Genomic DNA, 14,433 nt, shown 5'->3' on the forward strand with positions numbered 1-14,433 from the left:
CAGCAGGAACAAAGCTAGACATCTGGAATTACTGCACTTCTACCAAGTACTACCTGATGCCCTGACACCTGAGCTGCATGAACAGATGCATCCCACATATTTCTTTAGCTGTTAGCACAGCAGCCTGATTCTCCCTTGAACAGAGAGAACAAGAGAGCTCTCTGGCTTTGCACCTTTGCTTTCCAATCTCAAGTTTGCACCTTTCTATCCCATGCTGCTTAGGTTTTTTGCAGCAAATCTGTGATGCACTGGAGTACAGTAGGCGGTTTACTTGTTTTCATGGAAGGACAATTTGTACTTAAAGCAGTGATTAGATGAATTCTTTCTTTCTTGCATGCTTTAGTTTCTGATGAGTACTAGCTTCATCAGTGTAATTATAATTAGCACTCTTCATCTTGCTTTTACGGTACCAGCTGGACAGATTGGTCCTCTTACTGCACAGATTGGCGGCAGGGTTGCCTACATGGAGTTAGGTGACAGGCACCATGAAATAACAGATGGTAAATTCAGGGCTTGTTGGCAATCAGCAGGTTTTTGCTAATGACTTAATTAGCTATGCAAATTGTCAAATCAGTGTGAACATTGTTTTTATCGAAAACTTTACCTAAATTAATTACCATAATTAAGTAGCAGAATGTCAAGTATATTGGATGCGTAAAAGGGCTTGGCTGGCTATGGATAAGAGAGTTACCATCTTTGTTAGAGTGCTGTGCTCGACATTTGAGAAGTCTGAGGATAAGAAATGTGGTTTCTTTCAAACTACTTTTAAAATACGCATATCACCAAGTTCCAACTGAGATACACCCTGGTGCTTTTCCAAAGAAAATGGCTCAGGAAGGATTTACTGGATAAAGGCTAAATATTTCAAGGAGAAGTTTAAAGGCAGTTTCATAGCCTGTTTATTTGCTTAAAATCAGGCACATTTTTCAGCCTACCTGCTTTTCCATTCTGGGGTTTCTGAGATCCAGAGCCATGAGCATGCATCTATAGAGATGTGTTGAAGTTTTTAAATTAAATTAGAAATAAAGTGTAAGCCTCTCTCCTTGTTCCTACTATGTGGGAACTTTTAACTCTGTTGTTCAAATGTCACAAAGTTAAGAGATGCAAATTCTCTAACATAATATTTTAAGTTGATTTTTTCTCTCTCAAGGTTTCCATATAACAAATATTGGGTGCTGTTCACAGGATGTGATGGTGGTAGGAGAACCAACCCTGATGGGAGGCGAATTTGGGGATGAAGACGAAAGGCTTATCACTAGATTAGAGAATACACAGTATGATGCAGCAAATGGCATGGATGATGAAGAAGATTTCAACAATTCACCTGCACTGGGAAATAACAGCCCATGGAACAGCAAACCTCCTGCTAACCAGGAGACTAAATCTGAAAACCCCACACCACAAGCTTCCCAATAGGTTATTCTGGCAGCAATGCCCACTGCAATATACCTCAGTGGGTTATTAATTACTGTTTCACAGCATTCTTCAAAATAAAATTTAAAAGAAACACCTTTCAAATGATACAGTATCTATTTCTAAACTAAAGCTATCCAATTTTTTTTCGTTAGGGAAAACTCTTGTATAAGCTTCCATATACATTCCTTGGAAGTATTCTCATACAACTAGATACTGGCACTGACCTCAATTAAAATAAGTGAAAATTAAACAGCATCTCATGGCAAATTTCTGACAGTGCATTTTATTGGAAGGGGTTGTTTTTTTCCTCATCAAACAATGGCCATATTTTAACAAGTCATCAGTGCTCAGGATCTCATTAACGTAACTATGTAAAACTTTTTACAATTGTAATATATTTTCTGCTTTTCAACTTGCACCTGAAATTTCTTGTTTCAGAAAAAGATCAGCTTTTAAGGAAAAGTAATTTAAAGTACTTTTGTTCGTTCTTTAACTTTTCTTTCATCAGTTAATCATTTAAAGGATCCAGCATTTTTAATTTACATTTAGCTGATGCCAGTAGATATTCTATCCATCATTTAATAAAAATACTGAAACAAGAAATGTCTTTTTTTCATCAAAGACATGAGAAATATTTTTATGTGGAAAAAGACACCCAGTCCTATGAGAGTTTATGCTTTGTAAAATTGCTGTCGATCCAGATATTTTAAAGCCATGTAATCCATTAACTTTGTGGGCAGCTTAATAAATCTAAAACTTTTGTGTTTTTATTATTGTATCTAAGTTGGCTTTGTTGTTATTTCTTTTCATAGTATATTTCTTGTATAATATTTTTGTAAAGCCCTCATTTTTTGTTTTACTTTTTTGTTTTGTTTTGTTTTGTTTTATATTCCGGTGTATTTATGTGAAGCTTTATAAAAGAAACTAATTTTTTTCATTTACATATTAATATGTTCAACTCATCATGTAAAGACACAGTGAGTCAGTGTGTTATATAATACAACTGTATTTTATGTATGCTTTGCCAATAAGTGTGCCAATAAACTGTGTTAACAAATGTGCTCTTATACAGTGCATTTACAGTTCCTTGCATGCAAAACACATACACCCGTGTTCAGCATCATGCACCAGGGATTTCTGGAATTAGTGTTTCACTGAATTGCAGTCTTTTTCCAGCTAAAGGGAAGGTTTATGGTTAGGTGTGAATCACTTGCAGCTCAGTTTGGTTTGATGCTCTTTTTCTAACAATAACAATGTGCAGCACCACAGGTGAGTAACAGCAATGAGAGCCAAGTGTGAGGGAGTCCAGCCAGAGCACCTCCGTCCTGAACTTTGTATCCCTTGCTGTCCAGGGCCAGGGCTTATCAGAGCAGGCATTTCCACTCTGCCAAATTAAGTCTGATAGTTTTATGATGACTCCCTCAATTGAGGATGAGAGGATTTTAAAAATCCTCCTTCTTTCATTGCTTTGCTATCATACCAATTGTTCACAGGTGCCAGCGAAAGCCCTGGAGTGGTGCAGCCGCTCTGAGCACATCCCAGCCTGCAAAGCCCCATGGCTGAGCCAGAGGACAGAGGCACACTCCCACATCCTGAGGCACCTGGGAAGCCCTGCAAGGTGCACCCTGCGAGTGGCAAACACAGGAAGAACTGTCGGCAGAGAGATGCTGAATCTACACCATCCTGCCTTTTGTGCAGGGGAGTGATGTTTTGTTCTTCCCTGAAACTCGACTTTCAATACTGCTGACATGATAAGAGCAGTTAAAGAGCTCCTAGGTTTTTTCTGAGTGGCTGTATGTATACCCAGAAGCCAGCCTAAGGAAATGTGTCTCCTAAGCATATATACATACTTTTTTAATAATGCTTTTGCTGGATGTGATTCCACCAAACAGTTTTGAAACCACCATTGCAGAAGGAATACAAGGCAAAGCACCCTGTGTGGCCATTTGGTTCTTGGTGAGAGACAGCTCTCTCCCTTCCCCAGGAACCAGCCTTGGGCCCATGGTCCTGAAAGCAAAGTCCTTGTTCAGTGAATTTTGGCACCTGTGGTACTCCTTGCCTAAAAGGAAGATAGCCCAAAAGACACTCCAAGCTCTAGAGCACAAAGGATATCCACTACAGAATTTTAAACTAGCTAAATAAAAAATGTGGATAGCCATGCTGCTCCTTTGTATGTAGGAAATTGTAGTTTTATCATTCAGTGACTATATCAGCCCTGATTTTTCCATGTAAATAATTAAATTCACAATGTATTCCATTAAGGGATCTCTGGCTTCTACATAACCACTATAACATTACAATTATACACTGTAATTCTAACGTTCAGAAACACTAATCATTCATATTACATCTCCACGAGCACACTCTAAAAGGTGTTCCTTATTATTAATCTTTCAAGACTGGCATTACTATTTCAATTTTTAAAAGATTTATGATGTCATATTACTCCTGTTGTTTCAGTAAATAAACACAGGAATGCTTGAAAAATGAGCAACAGACTCCTTAGAGTGCTGTCCTTGAATTAATCTTGAAGGACACTTTTTCCATATCTCCTCAAAACCCTCATCTACAAGCTATCAATCCACCCTATTGTGGTTAGGGTGAATAACAGACACAGCTAGCTGTTTTTATTTATTCACTTATTTATTAGTAAATGAAATGGCCAAAATGGGCCAGCTTGAGGAAGTGGTTGAGATGGACAGCAGCTGGACACGCAGTCTCCTCACTGCTGTGTCCTTCACCCCACGTCCCGAGCTGCTGCGCAGGCTCTTCGTACCATGTTTGAAATGACATGGTGAGCTCATCAAGATGGAGCCTGTGATCCAATTTCTCTTCCCGAGTGCTCATGCCCTGTCCTCAGGAACTCTCCCCACAGGTTGAGGATTAAAGCACATCGATCACATGCACTAATGGATTTCATGGCTCTCAATTGGGGGTTGTCATTAACTGACACTGCAGCTTCCATGTGCTCCATGACTGCCTGGAACAGAGCAGTGGGAAAGGTGAATAAACACCACAGGTGAGTTCAAACAACAGGTTTGGAAGAGATAAGGTTGCAGCCTAAAGAATGAAAGCTTGAAACCAATAGTTAATTTTACTGTAATCTAATCTCACCACCTACCAGAACATTGTATCTCTCTTAGAATTTGGAAGGAAATAATGTTTTTGGCACTTCCCCCTGGGGAGCTCTGAAGCTATTAAAAGGAGGAAGGAAACTTATCTCATGATGTTGAAATACTTTCAAAAAGAAAGCTCTTGTTTGTTTTAGTTAAATGGAGGGAAATACTGGCCCTGAGAAGTGCCCTTGCAAATCAGAGGGAGGAAATTCCAGGACTTTACTTGGAAAAGCTGAATCATATAATTAGTAAAGTGACCAAATACGAACACTGAGAACCAAGCTGGTTGATGTTACAAAGAACTTAAACCATGCAAGAGTCATAAGCACTGGTGGGTTTTGATTGTTCTTTGAATTGTTTTGTTTGGGGATTATTATTTTTTTTTGTAATTGTTCAGCAAAGTCCATTTCTCAGTGAACTTTCAACCCCCGTGAATCACCAGCTGGTCTCACTGGCTGCGCCTTGTGAGAATATTTCAGTTCCTAGAGCTCCTTCTTTCTCTCTTTCTTTTCACAACAAGCAAAAAGAAGCAGTATTTACCACTTTGTAGTCTTTTCAGAAAGCAGGTTTTCTCAGGTTTCATCATCCTTGCATTGGGCATCCTTGTATGGGTGTGATAATGGTAGGATAATTAAATCTGGAAGAGACCTTGGGAGGTATAACTAGTATTTGCATTCTTTCAGCATCACAGACCTCTGTGAAAGTCGTGACTAATTTTTAACCTTGGTCCTGGAGAAGTTACTGCTCTCAAAGGTTTGGGAAGCGTAACTGGCTTGCGTCCTTGGGGAACAGAGCAAAAGCACCCCGTACCTGAGAGCTGGAGATGCCAAGGATGATCAGCCTTGAAGCGTGCAGGAAGACACAAGGATTAGAGGGGGAGGAAACCACCAAAGGGAAAGGGAAAATACTGAACACTACTGGGTGTTCTCCAACACCAGGGTGGAGAGAGGCTCCCTACCCAGCCATGGCTGCAAAACACCATTGAAGGAGTCTAAATGATAGAACAGACTAAATTTTGCAATTTCACAGCCTCCATGAAAATCCCATTTTAGCACAGACAGGATGAAAGAGAAAACATAAATGATTGATATTGAAGGAAACCCAGTTTGTGTCTAATATATCCTGGAGAAACTGCTAATGGAAATTGAATAGTCCTGAAAATATTTCCTGAGACTGCAACTCTGATCAAGTAGCCCTATGGTGATGTATTGCACGTCCAAATTAAAGCTGCCCTGGGGCACATGTAACCCCAGCAGCTGGTTTTACTGTGCAGGACTGGATGATTTGTATGTTTTTTCTAGCTTTTTGACAGCATATTTTTATACAAGGCTAAGGCCTGAATCTTCTACTATGTAAGAGGAGCTACTGAATATTTAACATCCCATAGAACTGATGTTACTCCAGCATGTCATTATGTTCTATTAGGAAGCCTGGTGGTACCCCAGCATTGCAGAATGGCAGATGGTACCTTTAGATAGAGAGTCGCTTGTGCAAGTCTCTAAATTTATGGACCATACTCATACATTTCTTGAGAAAATATGAATTTCCACTGAATGCTCACAGTATTAAAATCTAATTTACCACGTTATTTTGACAGCAGCTAGTATCAGTTCTTTAAAGGGGAGAGGCTTTATTAGGAACAGTGATGGAGCAATCTAACTGTAAAAGCATTTCTTCTACGACCCTGTGAATCACTTCTGAAATAAAAGAACTTTATCCTTCACATCAAGAAATAATTTTTAATGGGTCTATGGGCAGTCTTAATTCATAAGCACATTTTAAAACACCATTATGCACTAAAGATGACATCAGGAAATAATTCACTTGTGCATACAGAGTCAAAAACTGTATAAAAAGCATCCACCTACAACAGAGCACAAGCACTCCAGCTCCCCAAGAAATTCCCAATTCTGTTTCCATCAATTTTACAGGGATCAGGATGAGAATGATTAGCTTTATTTTGAATAAGATACTGAATCCATCCCTGATAATTCAGGTTACAGGTTACTTCACATTAGCAAGGGAATGTGCTTCAGCTGAACCAGATAAATGCACACCCAGTGTGCCTCCATGCCTGTTAGACAACCAAATTCAGGATCCTTTAGGTCAGTGCTCATGCCTGGAGTCTGAATTTCTTCAGGTTCATTTTCTTTTTTTACTGTATGCAGTTGTGGGGATTTTATGAGGGTGAGAATTTTTAATTTGGGAATATTTGGGGTCTTCTTTCTTTTTTCTTCAATCTGTACAGTGCCCAGTAAGTACTTCTCAGATGTCCAAGATCATACCAGTTGGAAGGTGACATGCAGAGCACTTGTTAGAGTGTGTGTAGCAGTATTTTATATTATGTTAAAAGAAGCTCCTCCTGATCTCTGGAGATCCTCAAGTTGTGTATCACTGCAGTTTAATTAATAGCTCTGTCTCAACAACTCTGAATTCATCTGAGATGCTATGTATAACTTTGTACTGAACAGCTATAATGTATAAGGTCAGCATCTCCTTTGTAATGCATTAGGAGACGTTTTAGCAAATGCTTGATATAAAGAAGGCATTTAACACTCCTTATCGCATTCAGCTGTGACTCTCATTTCATCACATGAAGTTTCATCCTCCCTGAGTAATCTCTTGGGGGGGTCTGAGTATTGGAAAAGCTTTTAAGAGCTGGTGTTTGGTGCTTTCAGATGCTGGAGGTTTTCTTCCATTCTATTTTCTTCCATCTCTCTTTGATAGCTTATGAAAATTTATTTGTCATTTTGCACAAACTTTTTAACTTTCCATCTTCTTCTGGCCATGTGCAGAACAGAACACAGGGCTCGCATGTGCTCCACACAGACAAACCCATCAAAACCAAGGTGGGTTGCTTCCGGCTTGCCAAGAGAGATCAAATTCAGCAGACAGAAGGTGTGAAATTTAGGAACTGTGATCGATACCGGGGCTTGTGTCTGTCTTTGACTGCAAACTCCATTCAGAAAGGGAATTTTCAGCTGTCTTCTTTGAAATCTCCCCTCCAGGTTAAACTCGTGTTCCAAAGGATGATAACAAAGGGTGAACTACTGAGACAGCTATCGTTCCGTTTGAGTTTTTCAGCAGCTCTGTGTCTGTGTCTGTGCTTAGACCACCAGCTCCTCCAATGTGAATCAGGTGGGAAGTGCTGCAGGAGCTGGGCTTATTGCTAAGGTGTCCCTGGACAGCAATCAAGAACCTTTATTGTGGTTCCTGAGCTCTGCAGCAGTAATGCAATTTCATTTTTGCATATTGCAGCTATCTTCTCTGCTGATCTTTGTGTCAACAGAGAGGGGAGCTTCAGGTTGGCTTTGTTTGTTTTGCTGCTATTTCAGCCTAAAAGCAAAAAAAAATATAACCTGTATCAGCCTTCTTTCTTTCAGAAAGTATTATTTTTAAATATACCCTTTTTTTATAGAAGCCAAGGCTTCCCTGTGAAGGGTCTAACTCAAATTTCACGCAGCAGGATTTCGCTTTACTGTAGATGCCAGTTGCATTCCTGAGAGGGAGGAAAGAAATACTAATGGCCAGGTTATAATGAGAGGCTGAACAGTGGCACTCCCCAGGGAGGCAACATTTTTGAGCTCAAGACCATGTAATAGTGGGATATGGGCTTTTAAAATGGAAAGGGAGTTGTCGAGTCCTATGATTTTTCTGTGAGACCCACAGCATGGCCAGTTCTCAAGTAGGGAGGGGAACTGCTGGGGAAGGAAGGAGTGGTCTGTATAATAATTGCCTTCAAACAGTCTGAGGCTTCTGAAAGTGGCAATCTACAAGACAGCAGTTTCCAAGAAAAGCCCATATACAGGGGAAGAAAACTGCAATCAGTAATGAAGGAAACCTAGCAATGGGCCTCATGCAGGCACTTCCATGTACCAGGATGGGCACATAGCTGCAAGGTCAAGACTCAAAGGGGAAAATGGAAAATTGATCTTATTTAATATGTTTTTAATTTTATTCATTTGTTTTATTTTTTAATCATCTGTGACCATGCAGTTCAGTGCCAAAAACTTGTGATTTCTTAACTGCAACAACCTCCTTCAGCTGATTAACAGGTGGATTAATTTGAAATAACCTTTGAGGTAGAAGAAAAACACAGGGACAGCCCTACCTTAAAACCAGCAGAGTCATTTTGTCACACTAAAAGCCTGGCTGCAGCCATCTACCTGCACCTCACCCTCCATCTGAGTATCCTACAGTCTCCTCCAGACCAGCGCCTTCCTTAGGGAAAGGTTTCTAGCAATTTGTCACTGCAAAATGTCTGCCTGCATGACTGCAGGCTGTTGTGAAATATTCAGAGTAGATGTACAGAAATAATGATTTCTCAAAATCATGATTCTTTAATTTTTTTTTGTTGTTCAACCAAAACCTTTTTGTTTGGTTAGAATGCATTTTTTTCTTTTGGTTCCTTCTAGGCATTGAAATTTTAAGTTGTACTTTGATAATTTTCTTTCCAAATGTGATATTCATGAAACTACAAGCACCACAAATGTTTTCAGTTTAAAACAGACAGTTAAAATTTCTTTGAGCTGGAAGTAAAATATCAAATACAAGCACCTCTGAACTTGCCAGGGGTGGGCTGATGAGGTTCCTTTCTCAAGGCTCCTGACTAAGCCACAACGCTTAAGAATGAATTACACAGATTGCATCCTGCCCAGCTCTCTACAGAAATATGCTTGTAAACGTTGCAGAGAGGTAGTTTGAAGGACATTTGAATGATATAGAACGATATAGATCACCCAAAGCATCAGTTATTCCATCTTTCTCCTCTCCTTCCTTCCTTCCTCAATCCTCTTCAATATTTGAAAATAGACTAATCCAGGAGAGTTGCAATAAAAAAACCTAAAAAAAAAAAAAAGAAAATTTTTAAAAAAAGGGGGTAAAGGCTTTTCAGCTCTGGCTTTCCAGTTACAGGGCTCATCTCAGGATACTGTTATGGCAGCTGGTTCTTTAAATGTGACCAGAACTGGATAACCCTGACTGGACTGCGGCCACTGTGTGCACCTGTGGCTCTACGGCACTTTCTGTGTATACAGCGCAGCAAGAAGCTCCTAAAAACCACAGTTTCCTGTAATTCCCACAAAAGGACTGTGTTGAGGACCTCACTTTCTGTACAAAAAAAAAAAGGCTTCAGGGCTCACCTGGCTTTGTGGCACATCCATGGTCCCTGGTGGGAAGCCCGCAGTGCCCTGATGAGGAGTACAGTGCACTCTGCTGCCTGGCTCATCCACGACCCCATCCCACCCTTCAGCAGCGGGCACAGCCCCTCTTCCTGAGCATCCCCAGTCCTGCACTGAGGCCCCCCAGCTACAAGACAGCAGTTTCCAAGAAAAGCCCATATACAGGGGAAGAAAACTGCAATCAGTAATGAAGGAAACCTAGCAATGGGCCTCATGCAGGCACTTCCATGTACCAGGATGGGCACATAGCTGCAAGGTCAAGACTCAAAGGGGAAAATGGAAAATTGATCTTATTTAATATGTTTTTAATTTTATTCATTTGTTTTATTTTTTAATCATCTGTGACCATGCAGTTCAGTGCCAAAAACTTGTGATTTCTTAACTGCAACAACCTCCTTCAGCTGATTAACAGGTGGATTAATTTGAAATAACCTTTGAGGTAGAAGAAAAACACAGGGACAGCCCTACCTTAAAACCAGCAGAGTCATTTTGTCACACTAAAAGCCTGGCTGCAGCCATCTACCTGCACCTCACCCTCCATCTGAGTATCCTACAGTCTCCTCCAGACCAGCGCCTTCCTTAGGGAAAGGTTTCTAGCAATTTGTCACTGCAAAATGTCTGCCTGCATGACTGCAGGCTGTTGTGAAATATTCAGAGTAGATGTACAGAAATAATGATTTCTCAAAATCATGATTCTTTAATTTTTTTTTGTTGTTCAACCAAAACCTTTTTGTTTGGTTAGAATGCATTTTTTTCTTTTGGTTCCTTCTAGGCATTGAAATTTTAAGTTGTACTTCGATAATTTTCTTTCCAAATGTGATATTCATGAAACTACAAGCACCACAAATGTTTTCAGTTTAAAACAGACAGTTAAAATTTCTTTGAGCTGGAAGTAAAATATCAAATACAAGCACCTCTGAACTTGCCAGGGGTGGGCTGATGAGGTTCCTTTCTCAAGGCTCCTGACTAAGCCACAACGCTTAAGAATGAATTACACAGATTGCATCCTGCCCAGCTCTCTACAGAAATATGCTTGTAAACGTTGCAGAGAGGTAGTTTGAAGGACATTTGAATGATATAGAACGATATAGATCACCCAAAGCATCAGTTATTCCATCTTTCTCCTCTCCTTCCTTCCTTCCTCAATCCTCTTCAATATTTGAAAATAGACTAATCCAGGAGAGTTGCAATAAAAAAACCTAAAAAAAAAAAAAAAAGAAAATTTTTAAAAAAAGGGGGAAAAGGCTTTTAAGCTCTGGCTTTCCAGTTACAGGGCTCATCTCAGGATACTGTTATGGCAGCTGGTTCTTTAAATGTGACCAGAACTGGATAACCCTGACTGGACTGCGGCCACTGTGTGCACCTGTGGCTCTACGGCACTTTCTGTGTATACAGCGCAGCAAGAAGCTCCTAAAAACCACAGTTTCCTGTAATTCCCACAAAAGGACTGTGTTGAGGACCTCACTTTCTGTACAAAAAAAAAAAGGCTTCAGGGCTCACCTGGCTTTGTGGCACATCCATGGTCCCTGGTGGGAAGCCCGCAGTGCCCTGATGAGGAGTACAGTGCACTCTGCTGCCTGGCTCATCCACGACCCCATCCCACCCAGCAGCAGCGGGCACAGCCCCTCTTCCTGAGCATCCACAGTCCTGCACTGAGGCCACGCAGCCTTTTACACAAGCCAAGACACTTGTCTGTCTTAACATTCGTGAGTCTTGAGTGGAGCTGGGCCAATTTGGATCCCTTTATTAGCAGTATTAAATTCCATTGTGCAGGTATTTCCACAGCTGTGAGTTATTCAACATAAACTCCTACTGAAGTAGAGAATAGGCTGCAAATAACCCACCAGGGAACAATTTCTTAAGTGCTAGTCATCCAGCAAATTCCTTTATTCTCAGTTTTTATAGCAGGATTATTTGATGTAGAGGATATGTCCAGGTTATAATGTATTTGATTATTTATAGCAGCTATCTTGTGTCATGAGCTCCATTTTAAAATGGACAAGGATTATTGGAACTAGACAGATGTGATGTTAATTTCCAAAACTAACCTCATTTTCAGTGGAGCCTGTGCTATTGCTTGTACTTTTGAGAATATCAATTTTCTGGTAATTTTTCAACCCCCCAGTTGTTTTGCTACTAAGCCTACCTCATCCTGTGATTTTTCTGTTTCCTATATCTTTCCTTCATGACTATTCCTATTTCCTAGTGAAATATTTCCCTCCCAATACCACCAAATGGTTCCCCTGTATGGAAATAAAAGCTCTTTTTCTGTTCCACACTTCATCAACACTCGAGATATGTTTTCAGTTCTGTGAAGGCCCCAAGAGCAGGTGTCACCTGCTTTAAACCCTGATTAAAACCATTGTACCCCCCCCGAATGGAAACTCCCCCTTCTGTGTCACCTGCCTGAGCCACCAGCATGGTCTCTCTCCTGGGAAATGTCTTTAGAGGATATGCACCTTTTTTGTAATGCTACTCCATTAGCCTAAAGACAAGGAGACCTTTACACAATTCTTGCTGGTGTCTCCAAATCAAGCTATTGGCACAGCACAGTTGTCGTGGTGTAACCCCAGCTGGCAACTGAGTACCAGAAATCTCCTTGCTCACACCCCACCCACCCTTCCACACACACATCCTCTCTGGTGAGATGGGGAGGGGAATCAAGGAAAAAAAATATAAAAGTCCTGGGTTGAGATAAGAATAGTTTAATAATTAAAGGTAAAATATAATCATACTAATGATAATAATAGCAATAATAACAATTGTAATGAAAATGAGAGAAGGAGAGGAATAAAATGCAAGAGAAACGAGTGATGCACCCTACAATTGCTCACCACTCACTGATCCATACCCAGTCCATCCCTGAGCAGCAATTGGTGCCTCCCAGCTAGCTCCCCCCCAGTTTATAAAATCAACATATCCTGTGGCATGGAACAGCCCTTTGGTCAGTTGGGGTCAGCTCTCCTGGCCACGCTCCCTCCTGGATTCTTGTGCATCTGGTCAGTGGCAAAGCACAGGACACTGAGAAGTCCTTGATTTAAAGCACCACTGAGCAACAGCCAGAACATCAGTGTGTTATCAACATGATTCTCACACTGAATCCAAACCACAGCACCGTACCATATGAAGAAAATTACTTTATCCCAGCTAAACCCAGGACAATGGTTCAGCTCCTTTTGGAGGCTGTTGCTGCTCTCTGCCTCTTCACCCCTTGTTTACTATTGAATATATTTTGACTGATACAGTAACTTCCTTGAGGGCCCCTACATATTGTAACAACAGGGTTGCTGAACACCAGTTCCACATTCAGCTTCTCGGCCAACCCCCACTTTCATAAAGGTGATCCCATCGCACCTTCTCTGCCTGCAGCTTCCAGATCAACCCATCAGCCCAAGGCCAGATTCTGCCCCACCACGAAATGTGTTCAGCTGTGCTAGAGCAGTGGCCAGGCAGTGAAGTCCTAGCAGACACTGTGCCTCCGTATTTGCAGTTCTATTTGCCCCTTTCCTCCATGTGATGAAGAAACCAGTTCTGGAATGTATTTTTGAGGTTATTCCATACTGAGCTGAGCCATTAAAGTGAATTGCCTACAACTAAGGTCCTTTTTTTTTTTTTTTTTTTTCCCACATTTTTTTCCCACATATTTATGGTGTCACACTGGTGTGGTTTCAAAGTGCTGTGCATGGTTTTTATTTGTGTAATTTCCACTGAATTTTTAACTTTTTTTTAATAGAAACTGTAGCAAAATCTTCCAAGTGCCTCTTAACAGTGCTAGGATTTCATTCCTGTCATCCTTATCCTTTTTTGCAGACTATTCAGCCAGCAATATTCAAGGCTTTTCATAATGCCTTCCATCTCCTCTGTGCTGCTGGGAACGGGCCAGCTATCAGCCAAACAGCAAGTAAATAGACTGCCTGCATTTAGTGTAGTGATGGGCACATATGTTTTTAGTGAAGAGTTTATTTGCCAGAAGAAAACTAGTTTGAGAATTCAGGTCAACTTTTGATGAATAACTTTGAACTAATAAATATAAGACGTGAGGACAGAAAGATTTCAGAAGTGCAGAAGAAGTTCATATCAATTTTTCTGGAACCAATCACCTCTGTTTAGTTGGGCTAGGCTACTCCTGTTGCCAGCAAGAAAAAACAAACAAACAAACAAACAAATGAACAAACAAAAAAAACCCGAAACAAAAACAAAAAAAAAAATCCAGGGAGGAAGGAGAAGTAAAACAGGACAGGAGATTGCCCCAAACACAACATCTAAGTCAGAGGTGTTTAATAAATCCATTTCCTTTGGTGCCCATCACCCTCCTGCCCCAGCCCTTACCCCAGCTCTCCCCACCTCCTGAGACAAAGCTCCTATTTCTGAACCCACCCATTTCAACCTTCTCCATACCTTGGTCCTTTACATGAACATGCCCAGGTCCAGCTGGACAGCCTGCAGCCTCTACCATCCCCATACCTTCTAAAGCTCAGCATTAAACTCCTCTTGTCCAAACCCACCAAGAGCTCCCCATATTCAAGCACGTCCAAAAATCCTCCCCAAAGCCCCTTCTTGGTTCACTCATCTATGTCAGAGCACGTACTTGGCTCTTCCCAGCATCATTGGCTGCTGCAGCTAGCCCATTATGCCCATCTTTACTTCTTGAAAAAGCCTCAGGTGGCGCTTCAGCAGCAAGCCAAAGGTTCCAGAGGGTTGCTGTGCTCACTAGCAGTACC

The 14,433-nt window shown here is 40.9% G+C and overlaps 1 protein-coding gene across 11 annotated transcripts in view; it reads left to right on the forward strand.

Annotated features, from left to right (window-relative positions):
* Positions 1-2,483, forward strand: part of LDB2 (LIM domain binding 2) — a 213,760-nt gene extending 211,277 nt beyond the window's left edge. For 9 of the 11 annotated variants that reach the window (XM_017727573.1, XM_008645028.2, XM_017727575.1 and 6 more), the window contains one exon: positions 1,186-2,483. Coding sequence is in view for 7 of the 11 variants with exons in the window: in XM_008645028.2 (XP_008643250.1) it covers positions 1,186-1,416 (231 nt within the window). In the remaining 4 variants the exon portion in view is untranslated. Of the gene's footprint in view, positions 1-1,150 lie in introns of all 11 variants that reach the window. The other 2 variants (XM_017727577.1, XM_017727578.1) reach the window with 2 other exon arrangements.
* Positions 2,484-14,433: the final 11,950 nt, after the last annotated feature.

The sequence above is a fragment of the Corvus brachyrhynchos genome, unplaced genomic scaffold (assembly GCF_000691975.1).
Source record: "Corvus brachyrhynchos isolate BGI_N302 unplaced genomic scaffold, ASM69197v1 scaffold80, whole genome shotgun sequence".
Lineage (NCBI taxonomy): Eukaryota > Metazoa > Chordata > Aves > Passeriformes > Corvidae > Corvus > Corvus brachyrhynchos.